The sequence below is a fragment of the Orcinus orca genome, chromosome 16, assembly GCF_937001465.1.
Source record: "Orcinus orca chromosome 16, mOrcOrc1.1, whole genome shotgun sequence".
Classification (NCBI taxonomy): Eukaryota; Metazoa; Chordata; class Mammalia; order Artiodactyla; family Delphinidae; genus Orcinus; species Orcinus orca.
Window position 1 is genome coordinate 75,044,204 of NC_064574.1, and position 23,952 is coordinate 75,068,155.

General features: G+C 45.5%; 1 protein-coding gene across 10 annotated transcripts in view; it reads right to left on the bottom strand.

Moving 5' to 3' along the window:
• Positions 1–23,952, bottom strand: part of AUTS2 (activator of transcription and developmental regulator AUTS2) — a 1,123,834-nt gene that overhangs the window by 24,042 nt on the left and 1,075,840 nt on the right. For 7 of the 10 annotated variants that reach the window (XM_049699567.1, XM_049699565.1, XM_049699564.1 and 4 more), the window contains 3 exons: positions 4,323–4,797; positions 2,769–3,022; positions 1,450–1,691 (listed from right to left, as the gene is read on the bottom strand). In XM_049699567.1, coding sequence (XP_049555524.1) covers positions 1,450–1,691; positions 2,769–3,022; positions 4,323–4,797 — 971 coding nt within the window. The remainder of the gene's footprint in view (positions 1–1,449; positions 1,692–2,768; positions 3,023–4,322; positions 4,798–23,952) is intronic. The other 3 variants (XM_033426295.2, XM_049699566.1, XM_033426296.2) reach the window with 2 other exon arrangements.

Consider the following 23,952-nt stretch of genomic DNA (forward strand, 5'->3'; position numbering starts at 1 on the left):
ACCCGTTCAGTGCATTTAGGTTGTGGCCACACAAGAGCGGCTTGCTTTCTAGGCTATATTTAGAGACTGGCGCGCACCAAACACCTGAACTGGAGAGAAGAGGCAATTGTTCAGATAAATCAGAGAGAAGTGAGCGTTGCATCTGATTTATCCAGAGAATTCCCTCCGTTTTCATCTTCACTTTGGCAGAACTGTACATTCAGCTGTTTTCTGAAATGTATTACCCCCAAATACAAGGCAATTTGGGCTAGGTCTTAGAACCTTTCTTTTGAGCAGAAAAGAGAAAATACCATTATTTCTTCTAAGTAATGTCATCATCCTGGGCTGTAACTCCCCTCAGTTAGATTTAACTCATTTTGTGAAACAGCTCACTCAGACTGATATAAGCTCCTTCCCTAAATAACCGTTGAGAAGTACGATTCATCCAGAAAATAGATACAGGATTTGTCACAGGAAAAAATTTTTGGTCCCAAGGCCTTACCTCTAATATTCTCCTAAATAAAGTTTATAAAATAAACTTTGAAATATATATTTAAAAAAATTAAGTTGAACAAAATGGGGGAGAGGGAGGGAGGAGAGGATGCAAAGTTTGGTGAATCATGGAATTCAAATCTATCCTCACAATGCCTATATTAATTGCCTTAAAATCAAGTATTTCCTGAGATATTAAAAATTAAATAAGTAAAACACTCTAATAGTCACTGTTACGGACAGGCATCTATCTCAGAATAGTTAGTATCCTACTATTCCTTACAGCTCCTAAGTTAAAAAACAACCCTAACTGGTCCTCCCGGCATGCGCTAGTCCCCAGGCAAGGCCCAGATCGTGTCACTGCCAGTGGTCCCTCTTACCACAAGGCTGAGTTCGGACCCTGCAGGGCTCATCGCTCCCTGACCACTTGCTGGCAGAGCACAATAGCAGACTGGGGGCGCTGTCTTATGAAATACGGGAAATACAACACCTCCATCAAAGCCGGTTTAAAAAACCTTCCGAAAGAGCGGGTATTGGGGGAGGGGTACCCAGGGCCATCCAAGTCTCCTGATGGCTCTCTCCCTCCTCGGCCCTTCCGGACTTCCCGGGATTCCGTGAGCATTTATTTGCTAGCGCCGAACACTGACAGATACATTTTTATATCTGGTGGCAACTCCCCAAGATGCTCAAGGAAACAAAAGCGCCCTTAAGAAGTTAACTACCGACACTGGATGTGACCGTTTTGAGGGCATCTAGAATAAATTCCACCCACAGTGCTAGGAATCACCGTCTAGCAAAGAGTTCCTACTTTAGGCCCTGGGTCAGTGCTGCCTGGAGCAGGGCACATCCCCTTCTCTCCAGCGCTCAAGGGAGTCCCCCAAACAGCTGTTGCTCCCCAGCCAATCTCCTGTGCCCAGACGGCCTGGTCCAACCCCACCGTGCTGCATAAAAAGAGAGTCGTGCTCTACTTATCCTCACATTTCTGCCTGGGGTACGCACCATGGGCGGTGCTGGCGTCGGCATGATGGCGGCGGGCGGCAGGGCGTGGGGGAAGGGCGTGAACGTGTGCTGGTGCGTGTGCTGGTGCGTGTGCTGGTGCTGGTGCTGGTGCTGGTGGAACTCGGTCCGCAGGTAGGGTGGGGGGCCCAGGGAGGCCCCGCGGTCAGCGCTCTGGGAGGCCAAGAAACGTGTGTTCAGTTCCTGTCGCAAGATGTCTTGCTCTGGAAGAGAAGAACACGGACAGGGTGACACCTTTCCTTGGGACGGTAATTTCTTTCAGAACAGGACATCCAAGTAGCTCACTACGGAGGACTATGGGCCCGGGGTGCGGCCGGGCCCTTAGTGGAAAGGGATAGTCGACCAGGCAATGGGTGGTAAGGCCCAGTCACACACTCTGTTCTCTGTCTCAGCTTTCAGGGACAGGCGGCCCATCAGTGGGGTGCACGGACAGAGTCCAGGCCGAACGGCCAGAGGTCAAGTTTCAGCTGTTTTACTGCCGGCTGAGTGACCCTGGGTGTGGGAAATCAGCCATCTGTGTCGCGGTTTCCTCGTCTATCATACGGGAACAATAACATTGCCTGTGCTATGGATTCGTTTCAAGGGTTAAAGAAATGAACCTGTTGAAGTGCTTAAGAGCAGTGACTGGCTGACTGATAAAAGTGAGCTGTCGACACAGCAACATGCCATGACAGACCCCTCATGCCCTCTTCCAACATAAACCTCTGCTTCACGGCTCTCTGTATCGGTGGTAGAACATGGCCACGACGAACCCAAAGTTGTGCCACTTGGCCTGATTAATACAGGTGAGGAGAAAAGGACCCAATATCCAACACTAGGTGTGTCCTTAAAAAGCTGGGACATATGCTCACAAAAAGTACATCTTCTTTCCCACCCACGGTAGAAGGCCTTAGTCAGCTAACAAGGATGTGACTTAAGATCCTGGCCTGAAACAGACATGGGATGTGTAGAGCTTTTCTGTCAAGCTAATGGGAGCCCAGGTGACAGGGCCCAGACAACCTGTGCTTTACTGCTCAGAGGATGACCCTGGTCAGAAAAGTCTCTCTGGCAGTGTCCGATTCCAGGCCACTGTCATGCCAGGTTGGGATGGGTGTTGGTACGTATTTTTGCTGAATCTCAGCCTACAGAGGGCTGGAGGAAGATTACAAGAAGACATACAGTGAAGCAGAAAATCATGAGTGGATAACACCTAGCCGTCAGGGACAACACAGACAGCAGGCGAGGCCCTCTGGAGGGGACAGTGGGAGCACGAAGAAGCCAGGCCAGCTCGTCCATCCTACCTGAGTAAGTGCCCCCGGCCGGGTGTCCGGGCACCTGCAGACTCCCTGATGTCAGAGGTGGTGGAGGAGGCAAGGCAGTGGGAGGGGCAAACATATTGGGGTGATGTGAGTGTGCGGGGGGCTGGAGGGTGGGCGTGAAGCTGTGCAGGGGGCTGTGGTTGGGCAGTGACAGGGGGAATGGGGAGGCCGAGGGGTGGTGGGAGGCGTGGGGGGGGCCGGGCTGAGTCTTCGCTGGGGTGCTGCTCCTGCTACTGCTGTTGGAATACCAAAAAAAAAAGGAAAGAAATGAAAAACAAAAGAGGTAAGCCATTTATTTTCTTAAAAAAACCCCTAGGTCCCTGCCCAAAGCCATTCAACACCTTTTCTCTTGCTCCTTCCTCTTCCCAGACCCTCCCCTGTGTGCGCGCAGAGCCTCTGCTGAGATCGCAGCTCCTCTAAACTGCCCCCACGACTGCGGACACAGCAGAATAGGAGCTGCTGCCCCAAGCCGCCGCCACGTCCAGACAGCTGCCCCCTCCCATCCTGCACCAGCCACACTTGCGACAGGGCAACGTCAGTGGAAAGCAATATGCGCAGTGAGCTGCTCCCTCTTCTGTGAAGAAGCACAGGGAAGGGGGAGCCAGGGGGTCAGGTGCCCCGTCACCCCTGCGGTCTGGAGGCCACAGACGTGGCCTCGGGGGCAGAAGATGGGCCTGGCCCCTGCCAAGGCAGCTTCCTTCCCCTGTTGCAGATAGGAGAGAGCAAGGCTCTTGACCGCCACGGTCACCCGTCACAGTCACAAGGAAAACACTACCAAAGTCACCAAGCGCGGGGGCTTAGAATGACAACCCCCGGGACCAGCCGGGGTGGGCAACACTGGGGCCTGCGCCCTGGGTCCCTGTTCCCCTCTTCTTTGCGGGTTTCCTTGTGCTGCTTTGTAAACTTTCCTTTGTACTCTGGCAAAGACAAGACGGAAGAGTGCCTGGATCTCCAGGGAGGAACACCTCTCTCTCCCTAAACCTGGCGTGTTTCTTCTCCACCTCTGTGACCCACCCGGAGGAAGGAAATCACAGTGGAAATTCCTCAAACCAGATTACTCCTTGGTCCCCATCTTCCCGCCCCTGGAGTTGCAGGGAGATGTGATTGGGGTGGGGTGGTGGTTGTAGTGGTAAAGAGCTTTCCTTTTAAGATTCTCAACATTGCACCATCTCCCTGGCTTTCCGTTCCCTGCCTCTGACCGGGGAACCGGCGGGGCTCCCGGGCACAGAGCCCTCAACTCAACTCTCCCTTCCTTGAACCTTCTTCCCCTTCCTGCCTTCACTCTCTCAGGAGCCTCCGTAGATATTTAGCTCTTGACAACGTCCTCACCACCCATGCTCCACCCAACGCATCCCGTCCTGCTCCCAAGAGACCCTGTCCCACCGGCCCCTCAGGCCCCGTCCCTGTCTTGCGTCCCCGCCTCGCTGAGAACACTGCGATCAAGCTTCCAACAGGACACCGCAGTCCCCGCGGGCCCCGCTCCCACCGCCAGCTGCCCGTCCATCAGAAGATGACCAAAGCCGGCCGGCGGCTCACCTGAGGCTGTTGAGGCTCAGGCTGCTGCTGTTGTAGGCGGACAGCGGCTGGGGGAGGCTCTGGGCGGAGGGGTGGGCCGGCGCGGGCGGGAGGGCCTGGGGCGGCAGCGGCCCTGGGGACTGCGGCCGGGGCGGCCGGGGCGCCGGCGGCGGCGGCGGCGGCGCGGGCTGCGGCGGGGCCTCCGGGGGCGCGGGCGGAGGCTGGGCGCCGGGGCGCGGGGGGGGCGGCGGCGGGGGCTCGGCGCGCGGCCCCAAGGCGGGGTCCGGAGAAGGCGCTCGGGGCGGGGGCTCCGCCTGGGGCTGGGGCGGCGGGACCTGAGGGCGGGGGTCCTTCAGCACCACGGGCTCAAAGATGGGCTCTTTGCCGCAGTCCTGGCTCTTCTCCTGGCTCCTCTCTAGACCCGAAATCTTGGGGACAATGGGCCCCGCATCGCGGCCGTCGTGTTGGGGTAGCGCGCCGACACCGAGCTCCGGATCTGTGCGGGGCGAGCAGAGAGAAAAGCACAGGCAGGTGCGTGAGTGGAAGCCAATGCCGGGCCCGGCTCATCTGTGCCCACTGGGCCGTCCCCGGTGCTGTCCTGTCTTTACCGCTGGGAGCAGCCGTGTCCCTGGGGGAGAAAGGCCCACCAGCCAGAGAAGGCTGCCTTCCAGGAAGCGGCTGAAGCCACCAGACTCTGAAAACGAATGTTTCCCTTAACCTTGACAAAGCCTTTTGTGCGTCAAAATTCAGAGACAAGAGCCAACAAGTTGATTCTCCTTTTAAAACAAACATACTTCTTGACTACACAGAGGAGAAGTGTTTGCAGTAGCACACGAAGCAAAAGTTATTCAGCCCCACAGATGTCTCTTATCGGCCTGGCCTCCTTCCCCCTTTCCATTCTGACTGATGGAGCCCGCGTGACATTTGGAGAAATGATTTTCTGTTTAGCAAGGGCTAAACTTCCGGTCAAACGTCAGGCCCCTACTGCTGAGGCTTTCTCCTCTTACGGATGGTCCCAGGGTTTGAGATTGAAGGTGCAAACGTGAATTTAGACCAATTTACTGTCAACTACACATGCTTGAGTTCTTAAAGAATTCCCTCTGGACCACTGGAGGAGTCCTTAGCCAAGTGAGGACAAGGGGTGGGATGCTGGACTTGGGACCAAGCCTAGATGTGAAATGTAAGTCAAATTCTACAGTCACTAATGAAATGTAGACAACAGATGCTCCTATATGAATTTAAAAGATATGCCTCCCTCCAAAGGTCAAAAGATCCATGCCACATCTAGTATAGATTACCCCGTAAGTCAAACTCCATACAGTCCTCTAACAGAATAATGAAAGACAAATATGGCATTAAATACAAAGAGGTGGACCGACTCATGAGTAAGTACTTTTGTATACGTCGCAGGGAAAAAATTACCTTTCCTGCATTTTTGCGCTTAAAAAAAAATCCATCCTTTTGTTATTACACAGCTTAGAAACTGGAAGAGAATAGATCACAATATTCTCTGAAATGAGGGTGGTGTTTCAGCGTATTCCTAAATGAACTACTTTGGGCATGAACTTTCTCTTCTAATCTCACTGTTATCAAGTATGAAGAATACATGGTATTCTCACTGGTCCTATTAATTTCTGTTGATGTCCTCTTGCGTCTACACACGTCATTTTTTCTTCCCTGGAATCTGCATCAAAGCAATCCATTATTTTCGTGTTCTTTTGGTAAAACAGATCAAACCTGTAATATGCACAAAAGCAGAAACAAATGGTGGGCTTATAAGCAAACCACGGTTTTAGCTAATATGAACTCGGCTATCCTTAAGTCCCACAGACAGTGTGGAAAAATTACACAAACAGCATGCCAAGAAAGCCCCCTCTTCACATGGCTCAGGTACGAAAGGATAGAGCACCTGATGCATCTGGTGAAAAGCACCTCTAGACTTCTGACGTCCTACTCACACACATTTCTCTCCGATGCTGTCTTCAGAACCTTGCTAGGAAGATCTTTGCTTATGATAAGCTGACATTTTATGAATTTCCAAAACCTGAGGGCCGAGAGAGAACAAGATTCCTGATGTGGACAGAGACCCCCCTTCAGCCACAAGAAGAACTCCTACAACACAAAGGAAGACCCTTTATCTGCAGACACCCAGCTCTAGGGATCCTGGCTCTGCTCCTTTTTCATTTTTTTCTACCATTTTCACAAGATTTTCCACCGCAAGCAATTATACGAGCTCACTGAAAACCACAGGCTTCACACAATGCAGGCTGGTTGGTTAGGTCTGGGGCAGAAAGCACTAACACCCCGGAAATTCTAACAGCACAAAAAAAGAAGGCACAGTACAGGCTTGGGCTCGCTTCCCAAGGCTCCATAAAGGCAGAATTGGCGCTACGTTTCCTCTGCTGTCCCACCGTCTCAGGACCAACCCAAACCCAGCTAGAGTCAGAGGAGTGGTGCTGAGACTGTGGCGGTGTTGCCATTCCTGACGATCAACAAGGTACACCGGCAAGACCGAAACCTCTCTAGCGAACCCTACAAATTTGTAGGGAACCACTGGCTTGGGAAACCGAGAATCACAGAATTTTGGAAGAAGACCAGAATCTGGGAGACCATCCCAGCACTTCTCAAACTCTAACGTGCATCTCAAAGCCCCGAAGATCAGATTCAAATGCAGATTCGGATTCAGCAGCTTTGGGGGTGAGCAGGGCTCCAGAGTCTACCATTCTGAGAATTTCCCAGGTGATGCTGATGCTTAGACCGTTCTGTGAGTAGCTAGCAAGCATGTTATCCAACCCTCTTCGACTAGATGGGGAATAAGCCCAGAGAAGTTAAGGAACTTGCTTGCTGTTGAATAAACCAGACAGCAGAGTTCTAGTGCTAACTCTGCCACCACTAAGTGACTTTTCTATGATTTACACAATGCTGCCCCCTAACACAAAACAGGTAATGATAAATCCAGGATTCAGTTAAAATATTTAAGTACAGACAGTGCAAAGGGTTAGGAAAGCTACAAATTGTCGCTGGAACACGGCCTTTCAGCTCAATCTGAAAGCTATCGTCAATCCATCAACACTTGGTGCCCCAACCTATTGACCAAGGCAGCCGACAGGTTGGAAGGCTGGCTGGTAAGAACTTTGGGGCTGAAACAGTTTTACGATCCCCCATTTGCACGGGTCTCGTGAGGCACAGACTAGGCATCATGCATTTTTGTGGCCAATCGGCAATGCATTTCCTTTTCCTTTCAATTATTCAATAAATGCGTCTTCCCAGTTAAGCTCTTCCGTCCTGACAGTCCACTTGTCTTACTGAGCTTCTCCAACATTGGCAAGAACACATTAAAAAAAAAAAATTTTTTTTTGTATTGCTCAGTGTGCTCTGAATTTGCCAAAAGATGAAATGTGCTGAGGCGAAAGAAATAAGAACGTGCAAAGTGACTAGTCTTATTTAGAAGCTTTTTTCATTACATTTTGGGGTTTTAAAATTTCTCTTTTGTGTTTATAAAAATAACATCATGCTTATAAATAAAAGATATGCAAATCTGAATTACACTATACAGTAAAAAGGCTGAATGCACTGCATGTAAATTATATCTCAAGAAACTTGACTCAAACACAATACTTAAAAAAAAAAAATCGTAAGGGTAGACTAGGAAAAATGTGCTTGATTTTATTTCAAATTGGATACAAGTTCCCTGGGGAAAATGGACTCTCTTTTACTTTACTAGTTGAATATAAACCCTATAACCTCTGTGGAGGGCAATGTGGCAACATTTAGCCAAAAAACTAATGGAGTTCCCTTGACCTGATGAGTAAGAATTTGGTCTATAAACACAGTGGAACAACATCACGATTTGAATCGCCCGTTTGGAAACAACTCAAATGTAATCATTAGGGTTCTGGTTACAAATGGATTTGGTACATCCACGCAGTGGAAAAGACTGGGGAGCTCTATATGTACAATGTAGAGCATATGCTAGCTTTTATAAAAAATGGAAGAAGGGGGCTTCCCTGGTGGCGCAGTGGTTGAGAGTCTGCCTGCTGATGCAGGGGACATGGGTTCGTGCCCCGGTCCGGGAAGATCCCACATGCCGCGGAGCAGCTGGGCCCGTGAGCCATGGCCGCTGGGCCTGCGCGTCCAGAGCCTGTGCTCCGCAACGGGAGAGGCCACAACAGTGAGAGGCCCGCGTACCGCAAAAAAGAAAAAAAAAAAAAAGGAAGAAAATGTATTAGTTTTTACTTTATATATAAAGCAGCTCTGGAAGAATACCCAAGAAACCAACAGCAGTGAGTTACCCATTTGGGGGCTTGAGGAGGAGTGAGAACTGGAGAGACAGAGAACTGGGGGAGGGGGAGGTATTTTACTGTCTACATACATGCATACTTAAACTTTTGAATCCTGTGATCATGTTACCTATGAAAAATTTTAAAACTGGTCTTATGTTTAAAAACAGTCTGAACAAGGGGAAAAAAAGCAAAGCAAACAAAACTGGGAATTTGAATAGTGGTATGACTAATAGGCACGGAGAGTATATTTTATATGAAATAAGAAAACAGAAGGCACACGTTTATACTAATAACGTTTAAAATAAAACGCATTTTATGAAAAATATAAATGACTAAAACTGACTTAAAGAAACAAACAAAGCCGATCATAAACGTAAACTGAAAAATGACTCCCTATCAACACCCCCTCAACCAAAACAAGGTACCAGGTGCATTTTGTGTTCTAGACAATGTGGACTAAACCTATAGGAGGCAAACGATTCCTGTCATTTAAATTGAAGACCAACAGCAAACCTATAACCAAAGGAAGAGGCAAAACTATTATTTACAAAAAATATAATTATCTCTCTGGAAAACACAGACAACCAGCTGAAAAAATATAAGAACTAATAAGGGAGCTCAGTAAGGTACCCAAATAAAAGCCACAAACATCAGTTGCTTTCCTACACACCAGCGATAGTGAAGAGAAAATAAAATAAAAAAGGAATACGCTTTACAATAACCAAGATCATGTAACACCTGGGAACGAACCTAACAAGAAAATTATAGGGCCTATAAACTTTCAGAAACATACCTCCCCAAATGCTTTGAGAATCTATGTTCTAGGGTGTTTCATGATTCAAAAAATAAAGTAAATGAATGAATAAATAAATAAATAAATGGGGCGGGGCGGGGGAGTGGGGAGGAGAGGAGGGAGGGGGAGGGGAGAGAAAGAGAGAGAAGTTAAAGGTTAAGCCATGGAAGAGGTAGCTCTTAAAGGAGACCACCCCTTGGGGGAGTTTTCAAAGTCTGTTGGAGCATGTCTGGCTGTCACAATGACTGGAGGGTATTTAGTGGCTCTCAGGGAGATTAGATGGACCATGATATGAAGGTAAACCACACACAGTATCTTGGTTCACTTTCTAAAGTCCCACTTAACATTTGTGCAGCTGAAAAACCTGGAACCTGTTTTTGCAAAGAAAGACAAAATAATTTTCCACATGACTTTAATACACACTGGGTTTTCTAAGAACGCAAGTGTTGTATGTTGTTGCGTCTGCTGTGTTATGTCTTGTTGTTGAGTTGTTCATCACTTGGGAAAATCATGACATCAATGGTAATAAGGCTGATCCTGGTATGTGAATTACCACGACAGCCGTGCTTTTATGTACAGATTCAAGCATCTGACCTTTCGTTGTCTTCTAATGCAAACAGGCATCTACGTACTTAAAACATATTATGTTACTATAAACTACCTTCTATTTGTTTCTCCTTTACATTTCATTAAAGGCTTTACATACATTTAAAAATTATGTGTGCAGATAAGCATATTAACCATATATTTCACTCCAGAAATTAAAAAATAAGAGTGTGCTATAGGGACTTCCCTGGTGGCGCAGTGGTTGGGAATCCACCTGCCAATGCAGGGGACACGGTTCAATCCCTGGTCTGGGAAGATCCCACATGCTGCAGAGCAACTAAACCGGTGTGCCACAACTACTGAGCCTGTGGGCCACAACTACTGGAGCCCGTGCTCCGCAACAAGAGAAGTCACTGCAATGAGAAGCCTGCGCACCCCAACGAAGAGTAGCCCTCACTCATCACAGCTAGAGAAGGATGCGTGCAGCAACGAAGACCCAATGCAGCCCAAAAGAAAAAAAAAAAGTGTGCTATAAAATGGTTCTTACATTACACAAAGAGGGCGCTGGGTGTGCTGGGATTGAGATTAGATGCATCATGTCCCTGTGATGGACTGCTCTGTTTCTAGAAGTCCAATAACTTACTGAAAAAATGCAATAACTATCGGAAAGGGTTGTTGTGGAAACTAAAAAGTCATGTTAAGTGCTTTCTACAATGTATAGCACAAAATAAGTAAGTGATCAGTGTTCCCAAAACTACTGTAGAAAGATTTAATTTCATGGAAAATATTTCACGACAAAATTACTATTAAGTAAAATAAAGTGCACTATTATCAATATGGTTTCAATACTTAAAATTATCTATATAAATGCATACATATATGTACAAAAAAAGAGATTAGAAAGATATGCATCAAAATGTTAACTGTTACCTTTAAGAAACAAGAAAAATAAACTGATATCAAGGGGAAAAAATGTTAACTGTGATCCCATCAGCCAGAAATAACCATTGATTCAATTTTTTAAATTTGTGCTTTTTTAAACTTTCCAAATTTTCTATAGTGAATATGTATTATTATTATAAAAGAAAAGAAAGGGATTATATTTTTAAAGAGTTCCGTCATGGACAATACATCTCTACCATCTAAAAAAGTCAACCAGGAAAGTGACTGTTTAAGTCTCTTGAAACTGCCTTACCTACTGGATGGAGTTTTTAGAAAAGCTCTTCGCCCAGAGGACAGATAAGTATTTTTCTCTCAGAAATGACGATAGGATATGGTATGCATTAGCCTTTCATCAACTCCTCAATGTTTCTAACCGGTTCTAACTGGTGTACTTGAACAGAAAGGAAATGGTGAACGTTGATGACAGAGAAGGAACGGGGTGGGGGGGGGGGGAGGACAAACTCTCCCAAGGCACGTTTCAGTGCTTCTGGTCTTTACACTCGATTAGAAAGCCCTAAGAGGGTCTACCCACTATAAGGTCATTATTGTAGCAAATATGAACGAGCCTGAAAGGCATCACGAAAACCTTGTGGGGCACTGGTCATTAGGCAATGTATCTATCCATCCATCCATCCATCTGTATCTGAATGTTTGGACAGGTCCTATTTTTACGTTATTCTATCTTCTAGCTAGCTTTTCTACTTATTTGTCCCCATGGAAGAGCCACAGAAATCTCACCACACAGAAAGAATGAAGATTGTAGCCAAATAAGAAAAAGAACCCACATTTTAAATCGAAAAATGGGAACATCAATAAATCTTGAAATGTTCAACACCGAACAGCCCAGAAATATAGGGAAGCATCAGATTTCTATGAATCTACATGCAATTATTTCAAGCTACCAGCAATATCCATTCCTTAAACACACTTTCTGTTGTCTATTCTGTGACCTCAGACAAAATCTCCTTTTTAGCAAAGGCTGCATGTTTTGTATATACTTACTAAAATGAAAACCACACTGTTGAATTCATTCGCCAATACTCTGAACTCTCCCCGTGTTTTAGGTGCCATCTCTGAAACTCTACACGCCAATGGTGTTTGACCGAAAACAATCTACCTTCTCTAACCTACACTTCTCTTTATTTTCCTCTTCTCCCTCTTTTCTTCAAATCATTAAACAGAGACCAGTTTGTTCCATCAGCAGATTCAATTACGAATGAATTGAACGAATGGAGGGATGACATTCAGTCTTGCAGCTCTTCCTTCGCGGTCACTGAAACTGTACAAATAAATTGAGGAAAGCCCACTGTTTGTTCAAGGCAAATTAATTTTCAAACACTGCAAGAGTGGGCAATCAGGGGAATGATGGGTGCTTGGCGGGGCTCAAAGAGATTCCATTTTGGGCTTGTCATTTTGTGTAAACATTAATTACCATCTGGGAGGCTAAGCTCTGGGCTGAAGGCTGCATGGCAAACCTCTGAGGGCCTCCAGGGTTCCTAGTAAGAGCAGAATCCTAAATAGGAGAGAATAGCCATTGCATCTGCCAAAACACCAGCGGCCCACGGGGAAAGCTGTGTGGAGCCCGACAGATTAGAGGCTGCTGTTCTTAGAGAGGCTAGTTTGGACAGCATTGAGTTCACCAGATTAACCTAGGACAGGGGTTAATCTGACAGGGGTTAAAGAAGAGTCAACAGACTGCAGTTGAGCGTACTTAGATCTGATTCAAGTTTATTCCTAGTAACCCTCACACCAACAAGCATACATCCTGAAGAGGATGTCCATGTTCCTGATGCTTTACGACCGAAGACTGCCTTCCGGGGGAGTATCCACCTTGGCTGTTCAGACCAGAGCCCACAGGAATGGCTTCCGCCTACAGCACAAGGCACCCTTACAGGTCAACCTGGGCTTGCAAACATTTTATTTCTTTTGTAGCCTCTGGCACATAGGAGCAATGAAGGACCATGTTGATGAAGGACCAAAATCAGGACGAGAGAAAGAGGCTGTGATCTATTGGGGGCGGAGATGGGGGCATTCAAGTCTTTAAAAAAAAAAACCCAGGAATGTCAAGGTCGTATACAATTCGCCTCATGTTTTCATTTCATACAAGGCAAAACGAATCACTTCATATGCCCAGCACTGGGCTAGGTCGTGAGGATACAAACATTAATGAGAAACAGCCCCTGCCTTCCAGGAGCTGCTGCTTGAGGACGCAGAACAGAGAGGAAAAACACATGAACCAGTAGTCTGGAAACCTGTGGCCTTCAACTTCAGTGTTTGTTATTTGCCAGGTTCACAGAGAAGCTCAGAGTTATCCACGGTAAAGCACTTTATCTGTAACACTTCCTGTTGCACTGGCTCCAAGGATCAGTCTTAGGCTCACATCAAGTGGACTGTGTTCTGGGCTATGTAGAGACCTAACCAGGTATGAAGGCTGAAATCTCCAATCCCTTCCCAGAACACTGCGAAAACTCCAAACGCCAGTTTCGGAGAAAGCCCAGGCTTTCGTGTTTTGGCCTCAAAGGCACACTCCCATTATCTTTGCTTGCGTCCTCCCGCCAGCCTCAATGTTCACCAGCAGGTCTCTCCGGCCAAGATCACCTCCCGCCTGGTTTCCCTCGCCAGCGCCTCTCTGCCTCTGCCCCCACCCCCTGCCGTGAGTCTCAGCTTCCCTGCCTGTGCTCGTCAGCCTCGTCTGTTGACCAGGTGCCCACGTGACGCTGTGGACCCTGCGTGTGCTCACCCCAAGCACGACGACTCTTAAAACCAGGGTGCACTCAACACCTGACCTGATGCTTCTGTGTCTGTACGTCAGTACAGGGGTCCCAACAAGGAAAGGTTCTAAAAGGATTTTCAACCAAACATGTTCGCTCCTGAGCGAGGCCGATGCTGCAGTAAGAGCCGCAGGACACATTCCTTACACTCGGAGACAACAAGAAGACAGACCCTTTGCTTAGTTTGGAAATTTTCCAAGAGGTGGGATCAAGGCGCTGACAATGAATTATACCTTTAGATGTCTGGTTAAAAAAAAAAGTCCTCCTAGTATCTAATCATCCTGCCTTTCACATTAAGAACAATCAAGTGAGGATATGGGGGAGAAAAAAAGAATGTCATCTTTCTAAAGGCAGCCCTCCTTCCTGTATTTTCGTTACTAAGTACAAACGAGGACTCAAAAGCTGTCAAACTCATAGAGGCTCACAGATCTATTTATAGATCTGCCGCCTTCCTCGCTGTACTGCTGTCCACTGCTAACTTCGAGTATCATCAGCTCAGGGCTTCACGTCTGCAGCCAGAAGGGGCAATAATTGTGAGGGTCCCCTGCCCTTGGTCACCTTCTGAAGCAAACAAGTCTTTGGTGTTATGTGTCCTTGCCATTTTGTCTCTTAATGGAATAAGCAAGTTTTCTGGGATCTGTGCATGTCCGTTGTATCAATACTTATATGATATTTTGGGGGGCTATGGAATGAGGCATCTAGCTAATAATGTTCACCCTTGGAAAGCTTAGTGCACCCATTAAAGTTGGCAAGTGACTGGCTCTAGGTTAAACCCTATTTTCAACACTTTGTACTTTACCAGAGATTGTTTTCTCAAAGACAAAGGTAAAAGCTGCCAGCACCAAAGACCTACTGAAACACGATCGGTCACGCTACCCTCCTGCTTTGTACGCTCTGATTGTGTGTCATCTGATTTCAGGCACAGATTAGACAATCGCTGAGACCGTTTAGTAAAGAGGCTGGGTGGGGTCCGCGATGTTGGCAGGTAGGGATTTTCCATCTAGTCTATCCCAGGCTTTTCCTTGGCTCCCTGGCCCTCTACACAGATCCTCACCACCCCCAGGTTTCTTCCTAACCCTCTGCATGCAGGGCTGTGGTGTGAGGTGTGCCAGCCGAGGTAAGGTTGCCCTAGGTTCTGGTCACCACTGCTGCAGAGCCTGCGAGAACACGCACACTTCATCCCTCTAAAATAAGGGAGTCACCTGTATTACAAGACAGCCCTGTATGGATTTCCTCAAAGTTACCCTCCTGTCAGCGTCAGGGCGTCAAAAGGAACGTCTCAAGTTACTCTAGTAGGAAGGAGTGAGGCAACTCTTTTGTCATTTCTCACATTGGCAGCTCAGTCTTTCTGTTGTGGAGGGAAGGGAAGAAAGAATCACAGACACCAAAGCACGTGGACCGCTCCGCCCTGCCTCTCCCTGTGCCGAGAGAGCTGCGGAGGGTTCGGGGTGGGGGCGGGGGCGGTTAGTACCCAGGAGGGACATCAGCGACCTCAGTCATTTTTCTACCAGTTCACACAGCTGTCACTTGGTGACTAGTACAGCATCACCAAAAATCCTGAAAACAGTGTTTCCCCAGAGAGTGGTTGGAAAACTCCAAGAACCACTCTTGTCCTGATCTCAAAGGTCGCCCTTGAGAAGTGGGCTTTGCCCCGGACAATGTCTCGCATCTTTCGGCAATGAACGCGCTGCCAGCATCCAGACACGCCTGTCTGTACTCCTGAGGACGGAGCACAAAACTCCTTCCAAGTCTGTTCAAACAACCCGCTGTGACCCATGGGGCCTGGGTGCCGCACAGCCTGCGATCTGTCTGACTAGCTTATGTGTGAGCACCACAGAGGCCGCTACCATGAATCCGTGACGGCTTCGATTCTTCTGATATCATGGAGCCTTTGATTCTTTAGTTAAAGGAGGAGGAGCAGAGAAAAGAGGACTTTGACAGCTTCTCTAAGTCAATTCTGGCCTTTCTGATCCCAAACCGTCCTCCGTTTTATACTATGATTCTGATGTGTCCCACAACCTCGCTATCCCAAGTGTGGTCCACAGACCAGCAGTACTAGCATCACCCGGGGTCTTGTTAGGAAGTTGACTTCACAGCCCCCATCCGTGTGCACGTTCAAGTCTGCAAAGCACTGCTCTGTAGCACTGCTGGGAGCGTTCAAGAGCCTCGGGAAGCCCCATAGCTGAGGGGTGCCATTCATGAGGCTGCCGATTCTTCCGTGTCTCCATCTCCCAAGACCCACGCTTGGAAGTGACTGTCTCCACTCTTCCTCGGGTGGGACGGTGGGTGGTGGCTGTATCATCCACCAAATCAGGAGGCACCTCCAATATGGAACATAGTCACGAAGACCAGCAACAGTGAGCTCTCATTTGCTTCCCATCCTGGCTCCATGCACGTTCCCTGGATCACTCACTGTGTAGAACAGGGAATTAGAGAGTCTTGGCCCAAAGCACGCCCGTGAGCTGCCTTGAAGGACCTGATGGTTGTCACAAAGAAGAGGAAGTAGGTCTACCGTGAATGGTACGGCAGAACCAGGACCAAAGGACATAACTGTAGAAGAAGGTTTCAACCCGAAACAGCCTGGGCTGCCGTACAGGGAAACAAGCTAATGTTCTAGTTTGCTCTTCGCCGGAAGTGTCCAAGAGGACACTGAATGACCATGACAAGAGTTTTGAGGAGTTAGTCATGGAATGGGAAGGGGCCTGGACTAGATGACTTCTGAGATCCCATGAGCTCCCAAATAAGATATTGGTAGCACACTCCTTGGGAGAACATCATTTCTTTATTTTCCTTGACCTTCCCAGAGCCCCATCTTCTAAAACATTTCACCTGTAGATTAATAAACACTATCTCCTTGATTTGCACAAATTGTAATCAATGCCACATGTGAAAGAGCTATAAACTAAGAATCCCTACCCCAGATGACTATAGATATAACTTTCCTTAGGAACAAAAGAAGTAAATCTGCTTATTCCCAGCTGTGATTTTGTGAAGTTGAAAGAGATTTTGAAAAACGGAGTGAGGGGGAGTGTTGTGCTGTTCCCTATATTTGAAATATTTTATCTTTTTCAAAGGATTAAGTCAACCAATCCTTAAATTGACTTTCTATAAACGATCCAAGTAATAAATACTTGGTAGGAAAAAAAAAAATCTCTTGCCATATTTTCATTTGCCATTATTTCACCACTTGTCATTACTTCACTATCCTCAGTTTAGCACAGAAGAAGGAAATATGGTCAAGTATAAAGTCTGAAGCTACGTGTCCATAAGGTTTGCGAAAGCCGTGAAGACGGGGATGACATCAGCCTATTAGAAACTGGAACCCCACTAGGTTCCGTGGTGTAAGGTTAGCACTCTGGGCTCCGAAACTGCCTTTCTGCTGGAGTCACCTCTCTAATCTGAAATGCTTAAAATCACCCTCTAGAAATAAAGAGCAGGAAATTATAACTGTCCTTGGATGGAGATGGAGGTGGAGTAAGTCACCAGAACACTAGTGCCTCCAAATGCTCTCAGACAACCAAGTTGAGACTTGGGACACGTACTGTCACAATGACTTAAACCCATCTGCAAATCCCTGAACTTTATGTTCAGAGATGTTTTCAAAACAGAATGTAATATGGCATCCGTTTGTTTCTTCTTCAACTGCTAGAGGACCATCCATGTCTGCCTGGCTGTCCTACATCCCCATCCCCAGCTCGACAGGACTAAAATCAAGCCCATCCCCTCCCACTCCAAGTCTGGATCCTCCGTCACCATCACTGAAGCCCAGAACCACAGATCAACCTGTTTTCATTCCCCCTTAACAGTAATCAGTGGCTGGGTGTGAATACTGCTTATATAACTCCATTTAACACAAAGAAAACAACGGTTACAGAACCTGTTGTTCCTCAGTGGCCTGAGTGAGCTTTTAAAATATAAATCAGATCATGCTGTCAATCCCCTGTTTAAAACTCTCTGCAGCCACTATGGAATATGGAGGTTCCTCAGAAAACTGAAAGTACAATTACCATATGATCTAGCCACTCCTGGGCATATATCCAGACAAAACTCTAATGCAAAAAGATACATGCCCCACTATGTCCATAGCAACACTATGCACAATAGCCAAGACATGGAAACAACCTAAATGTCCATTGACAGATGAATGAAGAAAACGTGGTACATATATACAATGGAATACTACTCAGCCATAAAAAAGGATGAAATAATGCCATTTGCAGCAACATGAATGCAAGTACAGATCATCATAGTAAGTGAAGTAAGTCTGACAGAGAAAGACAAATACCATATGATATCACTTCTATGTGGAATTTAAAATATGACACAAATGAACCTATCTACAAAACAGAAACAGACTCACGGACACAGAGAACAAGGGGGAGGGGGTGGGGGAGGGATGGAGTGGGAGGTTGGGGGTAGCAGATGGGAACTTTTATATACAGACCATTCTGTATATAAAACAAGGTCCTACTGTATAGCACAGGGAACTATTGATATATTCAATATCCTATGATAAATCATAATGGAAAAGAATATAAAAAATGTATATATACGTGTAACTGAATGGCTTTGCTGTACAGCAGAAATTAATACCTTATAAATCAACTATACTTCAATTTAAAAATAAAATCAACTCTCCAGTGGCTTCGCATCTTACCTAGAATAGACTCCCACCCCTCACCATGGCCCCTGCTGCACTTTCCATCTGATCCTGGCCACCCACCATCCAAAAGCTTCGTGCTCTGCTCTCTCCATTCTCACACATGCCAGTGTTTCTGAATGCCACCTGCCAAAGTCCTGTTGCAGTCACACCGCCTCGCTAACCCTTCTGCAGTCACCACAGCCCCTGGCAACCACCCAAGCCCTCTAATGAACTTCTATTCTAGATGTTTAATGACTGTGGGACTTACCAGGCATTTGCTACATTTTGTTATTGGTATTTTAATACAACTAGTTTTCTGAGAAGAGGATGAGGGATCTCAAAATCTTTCCATTTATTCAATCCTAAACACAATGCCTTCCAGAGAGTGAGCACTTGAAAAAGTATTTGATTTCTTTAGCCACATAATAATCAATTTACAAAATCTAAGCAAGTTTCTTTATATATGCAATTCAAAAGGGGAAAAAAAATCACTATAATGAGAAAAATACTCAATAAACAATAACACAATAAGCCAGAAAAATCATGTCTCTTTGGAGTCATTTCTGTAATTGTACATTATACTGCAATAAAATAATAGTATATAACACAAACAAATGCAAAATAACTGGAAGCCATTATGAAGCTTAAGGATCCATTTTCGATATATAATAAAACTAATGTTCTATTTTGAATCATAAAAGATTCTAATAGTTTTGGAGTTTTTTGCATAACAAAAAGCAGGGCAATCAAAAGCATATAATGTTAAAGGGGAGAGATATATATTAATAATCAAAGGTAGGTAAAGCTTCTTCAGGTATTTGCCTATGGTCTACATTCTGGATCTAAAGTAGCCTACAGACCACACTGACACAGAAAACAGACTTGTGGTTGCCAAGGGGGGCGGGGGACTGGGGGAGTTCGGGGTTAGCACATGCTAATTATTATATATAGGATGGATACATGACAAGGTCCGACTGTAGAGCACAGGGAACTATATTCAATATCCTGTGACAAACCATAATGGAAAAGAATATGAAAAAGAATGTGTGTGTGTGTGTGTGTGTGTGTGTGTGTGTGTGTATATATATATATACAGACAACATTGTAAATGAACTATATGTCAATAAAATAAAATTTAAAAATAAGTATAAAGTAGTCTACAATCTTTATGAGTACAAGTCTACTTTTGTATGTACTGAAAAAATAAACAAGAAAATATAAACAGTTTTTAGCCTGGGGGACAGTTATGGGGAAGTGTCAGAGGATTTTTACTTTTCATGTTCTACAGTATTTAAATTTTCAACAGAATACTGGTTTTAAATCCAGAAACATGAGACAAAGTCAAATAACTGTGCAATCAGCTTAATACATTCATTATGAAAAAAACAAAGTAAAACAATTTTTTAAAATTAGCCAAAGAAAACTGCTAAAAACCTAATAGAAAAATTACATAGCAACGAAACACCAAGGAGCAATGAATGCTAGAAAGAATGGTACCTGAACAATGACAGAGTCCAAAGTACACGCGGTTGAGGCGGGAGAGACGGGTTTTGGCCTGGTATAATTAAAAATCCCTATGATTGCCAAATACAACTAGGAAACACACCCACACACAGTATAAATCAAACTGGGAGATCATGAAATAAAGATTTACAAAATAGGGACTTCTCCAATAAAGCCGAGGATAAGAGTTAATTTTTTTAAAGCTGCAAGAAATATTCACAAATCGAAAATCTAATGGTCAAATCACAATTTTCCTTTGGAAATGCATCCCTGAAATGGAAGTTGGAGGATCACCCTCCAAAGATAGGAAGACAGGATATGTGTGTCCACCTAAGAACAGTTAGACGGGGCATTCAGGAATAAACTCTGCTCCTTCACCTGACCACAAGCACCGCTTAAATCTGAGATCTTGACTCCGTGAGAGGTAAAAGGTTTTCCTACGGGGGAAAGTCAGCCCTGTGAGGACTGCAGAGCACGTGATGATTCCCACGAGGGACACGGGCACTTCAACTAACGAAGACACAGAGATCGTCAGAGCCTAAATGACAGGGGCTTAGAGCTCTTGTTGCTGCTTCCAATGTCATCTTCTTCAGCTCATGTACTGTCCCACCCTCTCGTGGGTCTCAACAAGGGCATGCACCTTGCAGCCTCGTTGGACTTAACAGTCGGCTTGCTACACCCACCCGTGTGCACGGAAGCCACATTGGCTAACTGAATTTAAAGGTGCCAAGGAAGGTTTTCAATCCTAAACCAGAACTCAAGGCCATTCTGAAGTCCTGACCTTAAAGGCAGCGTGGAAAGAGCAAGACAAAACAGTGGGTATTACTCTAACGTCCCCAAATCGGGAATATGCTTGCCTGTAGCCTCGGTGGCTTCAGAGGCCACTGCACAGAGAAGCATGTCCACCTCGCCACAGACAAAGGGCCACACGTCATTCACCCCTGGAGGATCTATTTTTAATTACTGACACTGGTTATGTTTCTTTAGATACTGACTTACTCAGATCAATAAACTACTTTCTCCCAACAATCACACTTAGGACAAATGATTCCAGTTAGAGTTCGGTGTTTTCAAAGTATTGGGCCTAGGGCTTCCCTGGTGGTGCAGTGATTGAGAATCCACCTGACAGTGCAGGGGACACGGGTTCGATCCCTGGTCCTGGAAGATCGCGCATCGCCGCGGAGCAACTAAGCCTGTGCACCACAACTACTGAGCCTGCACTCTAGAGCCTGGGAGCCACAACTACTGAGCCTGCGCTCTAGAGCCCACGAGCCACAACTACTGAAGCCCGCGTGCCTAGAGCCCGTGCTCTGCAACAAGAGAAGCCACCACAGTGAGAAGCCCACGAACCGCAATGAAGAGCAGCCCCCACTCGCCGGAACCAGAGAAAAGCCCATGCGCAGCAACGAAGACCCAACGCAGCAAGAAACAATAAATAAAATAAAATAAACTAATTTATTAAAAAAAAAAAAAAAACGCATTGGGCCTAGAATTCAAATATCCCCTGAGGGGGGAAAAAAATCTCCCAGGGCCTTTCAAAAAGTGAGAACAATTTGAAAACGCTCTGCAAACACTAAGGGCTCAAAGTATACTCATCTCTTCTCTTGCAAAAAACAGGAGGAGGGGGAAATTATCATTTACCCCACATTTTTAACCATCTCTTCCTGATCTTTGGAGGTGTTATCCGAATCCTTTGCTTCAAATTCCTGAACACTAGAAATGATTATTGTTCCCAGTAAAAGTAGCCAAAGCCAATGGGTCATGAGGGCCCCAGTTAAAACTGTGGACCCGGCACAAAGGTGTACTTCAGATACAATTTTCCAAATGGTCAGCGATGGGGGCTGGGATGACGGGAACAGATATAAACAAAATAAAACCCACCAACTGGAAAAGAAAGCATGTCTTGACTAGAGGCAATGACATCTTAATCCTCTGGAACGCACCACAAATTCCACAAACATAACCGGGGGAGGGGGGGGTGTTTACCCCCTCAAAACCACAGATCAATTCACGGCAAATGCTTAAATCTTTTTTAGGTACAAAGAAGCGCAATTTTCTGTCTGCCCGAACAAAGACATGTAATTACAGAGTGCAGAGTCTGGAGAAGATGCACCTTGGTGAGATTGTGTAGTACCAGATTTTATAAAGAACAATAACAAAACAATGGGAAGCCTATCATGAATAGTAACTGGATTCGTGAAACTCAATAAATAGATGGACAAGTGGAAATAATGGAAGTTCAGTGCAGATTTCTCCCTAAATGAACAGAACTTTTATCTCCCTTATGGCATAATTTTGAGAGGCGATATACTATAGTTCAAAAATTAACTGGATTCAAGTTCTGGCTTTGGCACTAATTAACCAAGCGACTTTGAGTGAATTACTTCACCTCTCAGAGCCTTGGCTTCCTCAAATGAATCAAAGAATCAAAGAGAAGGTGACCCTTCTAGTTCCAAGGGTCTGTGACTATATTGGCACATTGGTCTGTTTTCAATTAAGGCCATCAACAAATCACTCACATGTACATATGAAGTGAAATTTTATTTTTAAACCCAAAACTGGATGGGCACAATTCCACGTCTTTGCTCTACCGATCCTACAAAAACTATCTCTTAAACAGACACTAACTGCAAAGTAAGAGCCATTCAAACTCTAGCTTGCAGATTTTAGAGAAACCTGCTAATGGTAACAAGGGACCAGACTTATAAAATAGTCTCCTGGCTGGAGGAGACTCTGGAAAATGTCTGGATGAGTCAACTCTGTCTCTTTAACATTTATTGTCATTCCTCCTGGTAAAAAATAAGTTAGCCTTTAAGACCAGGAGCTTCTTGAGAGTGAGCAGGTATTCTATCCTCTGCATCTTTATATTTCCAGTGCCTGGAATACTTTAAGAAGCAAACGATGTTTTACTGATCAAGTGAATAACGGAATGAAGAAACTGGGGCGGCTGTTAATGCTTGTTTTGAAAGTGTGAATTTGTGCCAATGTGAATGTTGTATTTGCTTATGTGCAATTCTGTCTTCAAGAAACCCTAGGTGAATGCAGAAAACGGCACACCCAGCTGAACCGAGCCCACGGGAGTACAATGAACATACAAACTTCAAACCCCCACCAGCGACCTCAGCTCACCACGTACCCTGAGTCCCACCCATCCACACCTGGTGCCACGACTTCCCCTCCGGTTTCAGAGAGCCCTCCTGCCACCAATTCACGATAACTCACAGGCTGTAATCCTCCCAACATCCACGTCCACAAGCCAACTTCAAGCCCTTTTCAAGGTAAATGCCACATTTATTGGAGCACTATGTATTTCTTTTTTTTTTTTAACATCTTTATTGCAGTATAACTGCTTTACAATGGTGTGTTAGTTTCTGCTTTATAACAAAGTGAATCAGTTATACATATACGTATATCCCCATATCTCTTCCCTCTTGCATCTCCCTCCCTCCCACTCTCCCTATCCCACCCCTCTAGGTGGTCACAAAGCACTGAGCTGATCTCCCTGTGATGAGGCTGCTTCCCACTAGCTATTTTACATTTGGTAGTGTATGTATGTCCATGCCACTCTCTCACTTTGTCTCAGCTTACCCTTCCCCCTCCCCGTATCCTCAAGTCCATTCTCTAGTAGGTCTGTGTCTTTATTCCCGTCTTGCCCCTAGGTTCTTCGTGACCATTTTTTTTTTTTAGATTCCATATATATGTATTAGCATACGGTATTTGTTTTTCTCTTTCTGACTTACTTGACTCTGTATGACAGACTCTAGGTCCATCCACCTCACTACAAATAACTCAATTTCGTTTCTTTTTATGGCTGAGTAATATTCCATCGTATATATGTGCCACATCTTTTTTATCCATTCATCTGTTGATGGACACTTAGGTTGCTTCCATGTCCTGGCTATTGTAAACAGGGCTGCAATGAACATTGTGGTACATGACTCTTTTTGAATTATGGTTTTCTCAGGGTATAAGGATTAGTCTCCAAAATTTACAAGCAGCTCATGCAGCTCAATATTTAAAAAACAAACAACCCAATCCAAAAATGGGCAGAAGACCTAAATAGACATTTCTCCAAAGAAGATATACAGATTGCCAACAAACACATGAAAGAATGCTCAACATCACTAATCATTAGAGAAATGCAAATCAAAACTACACTGAGATATCATCT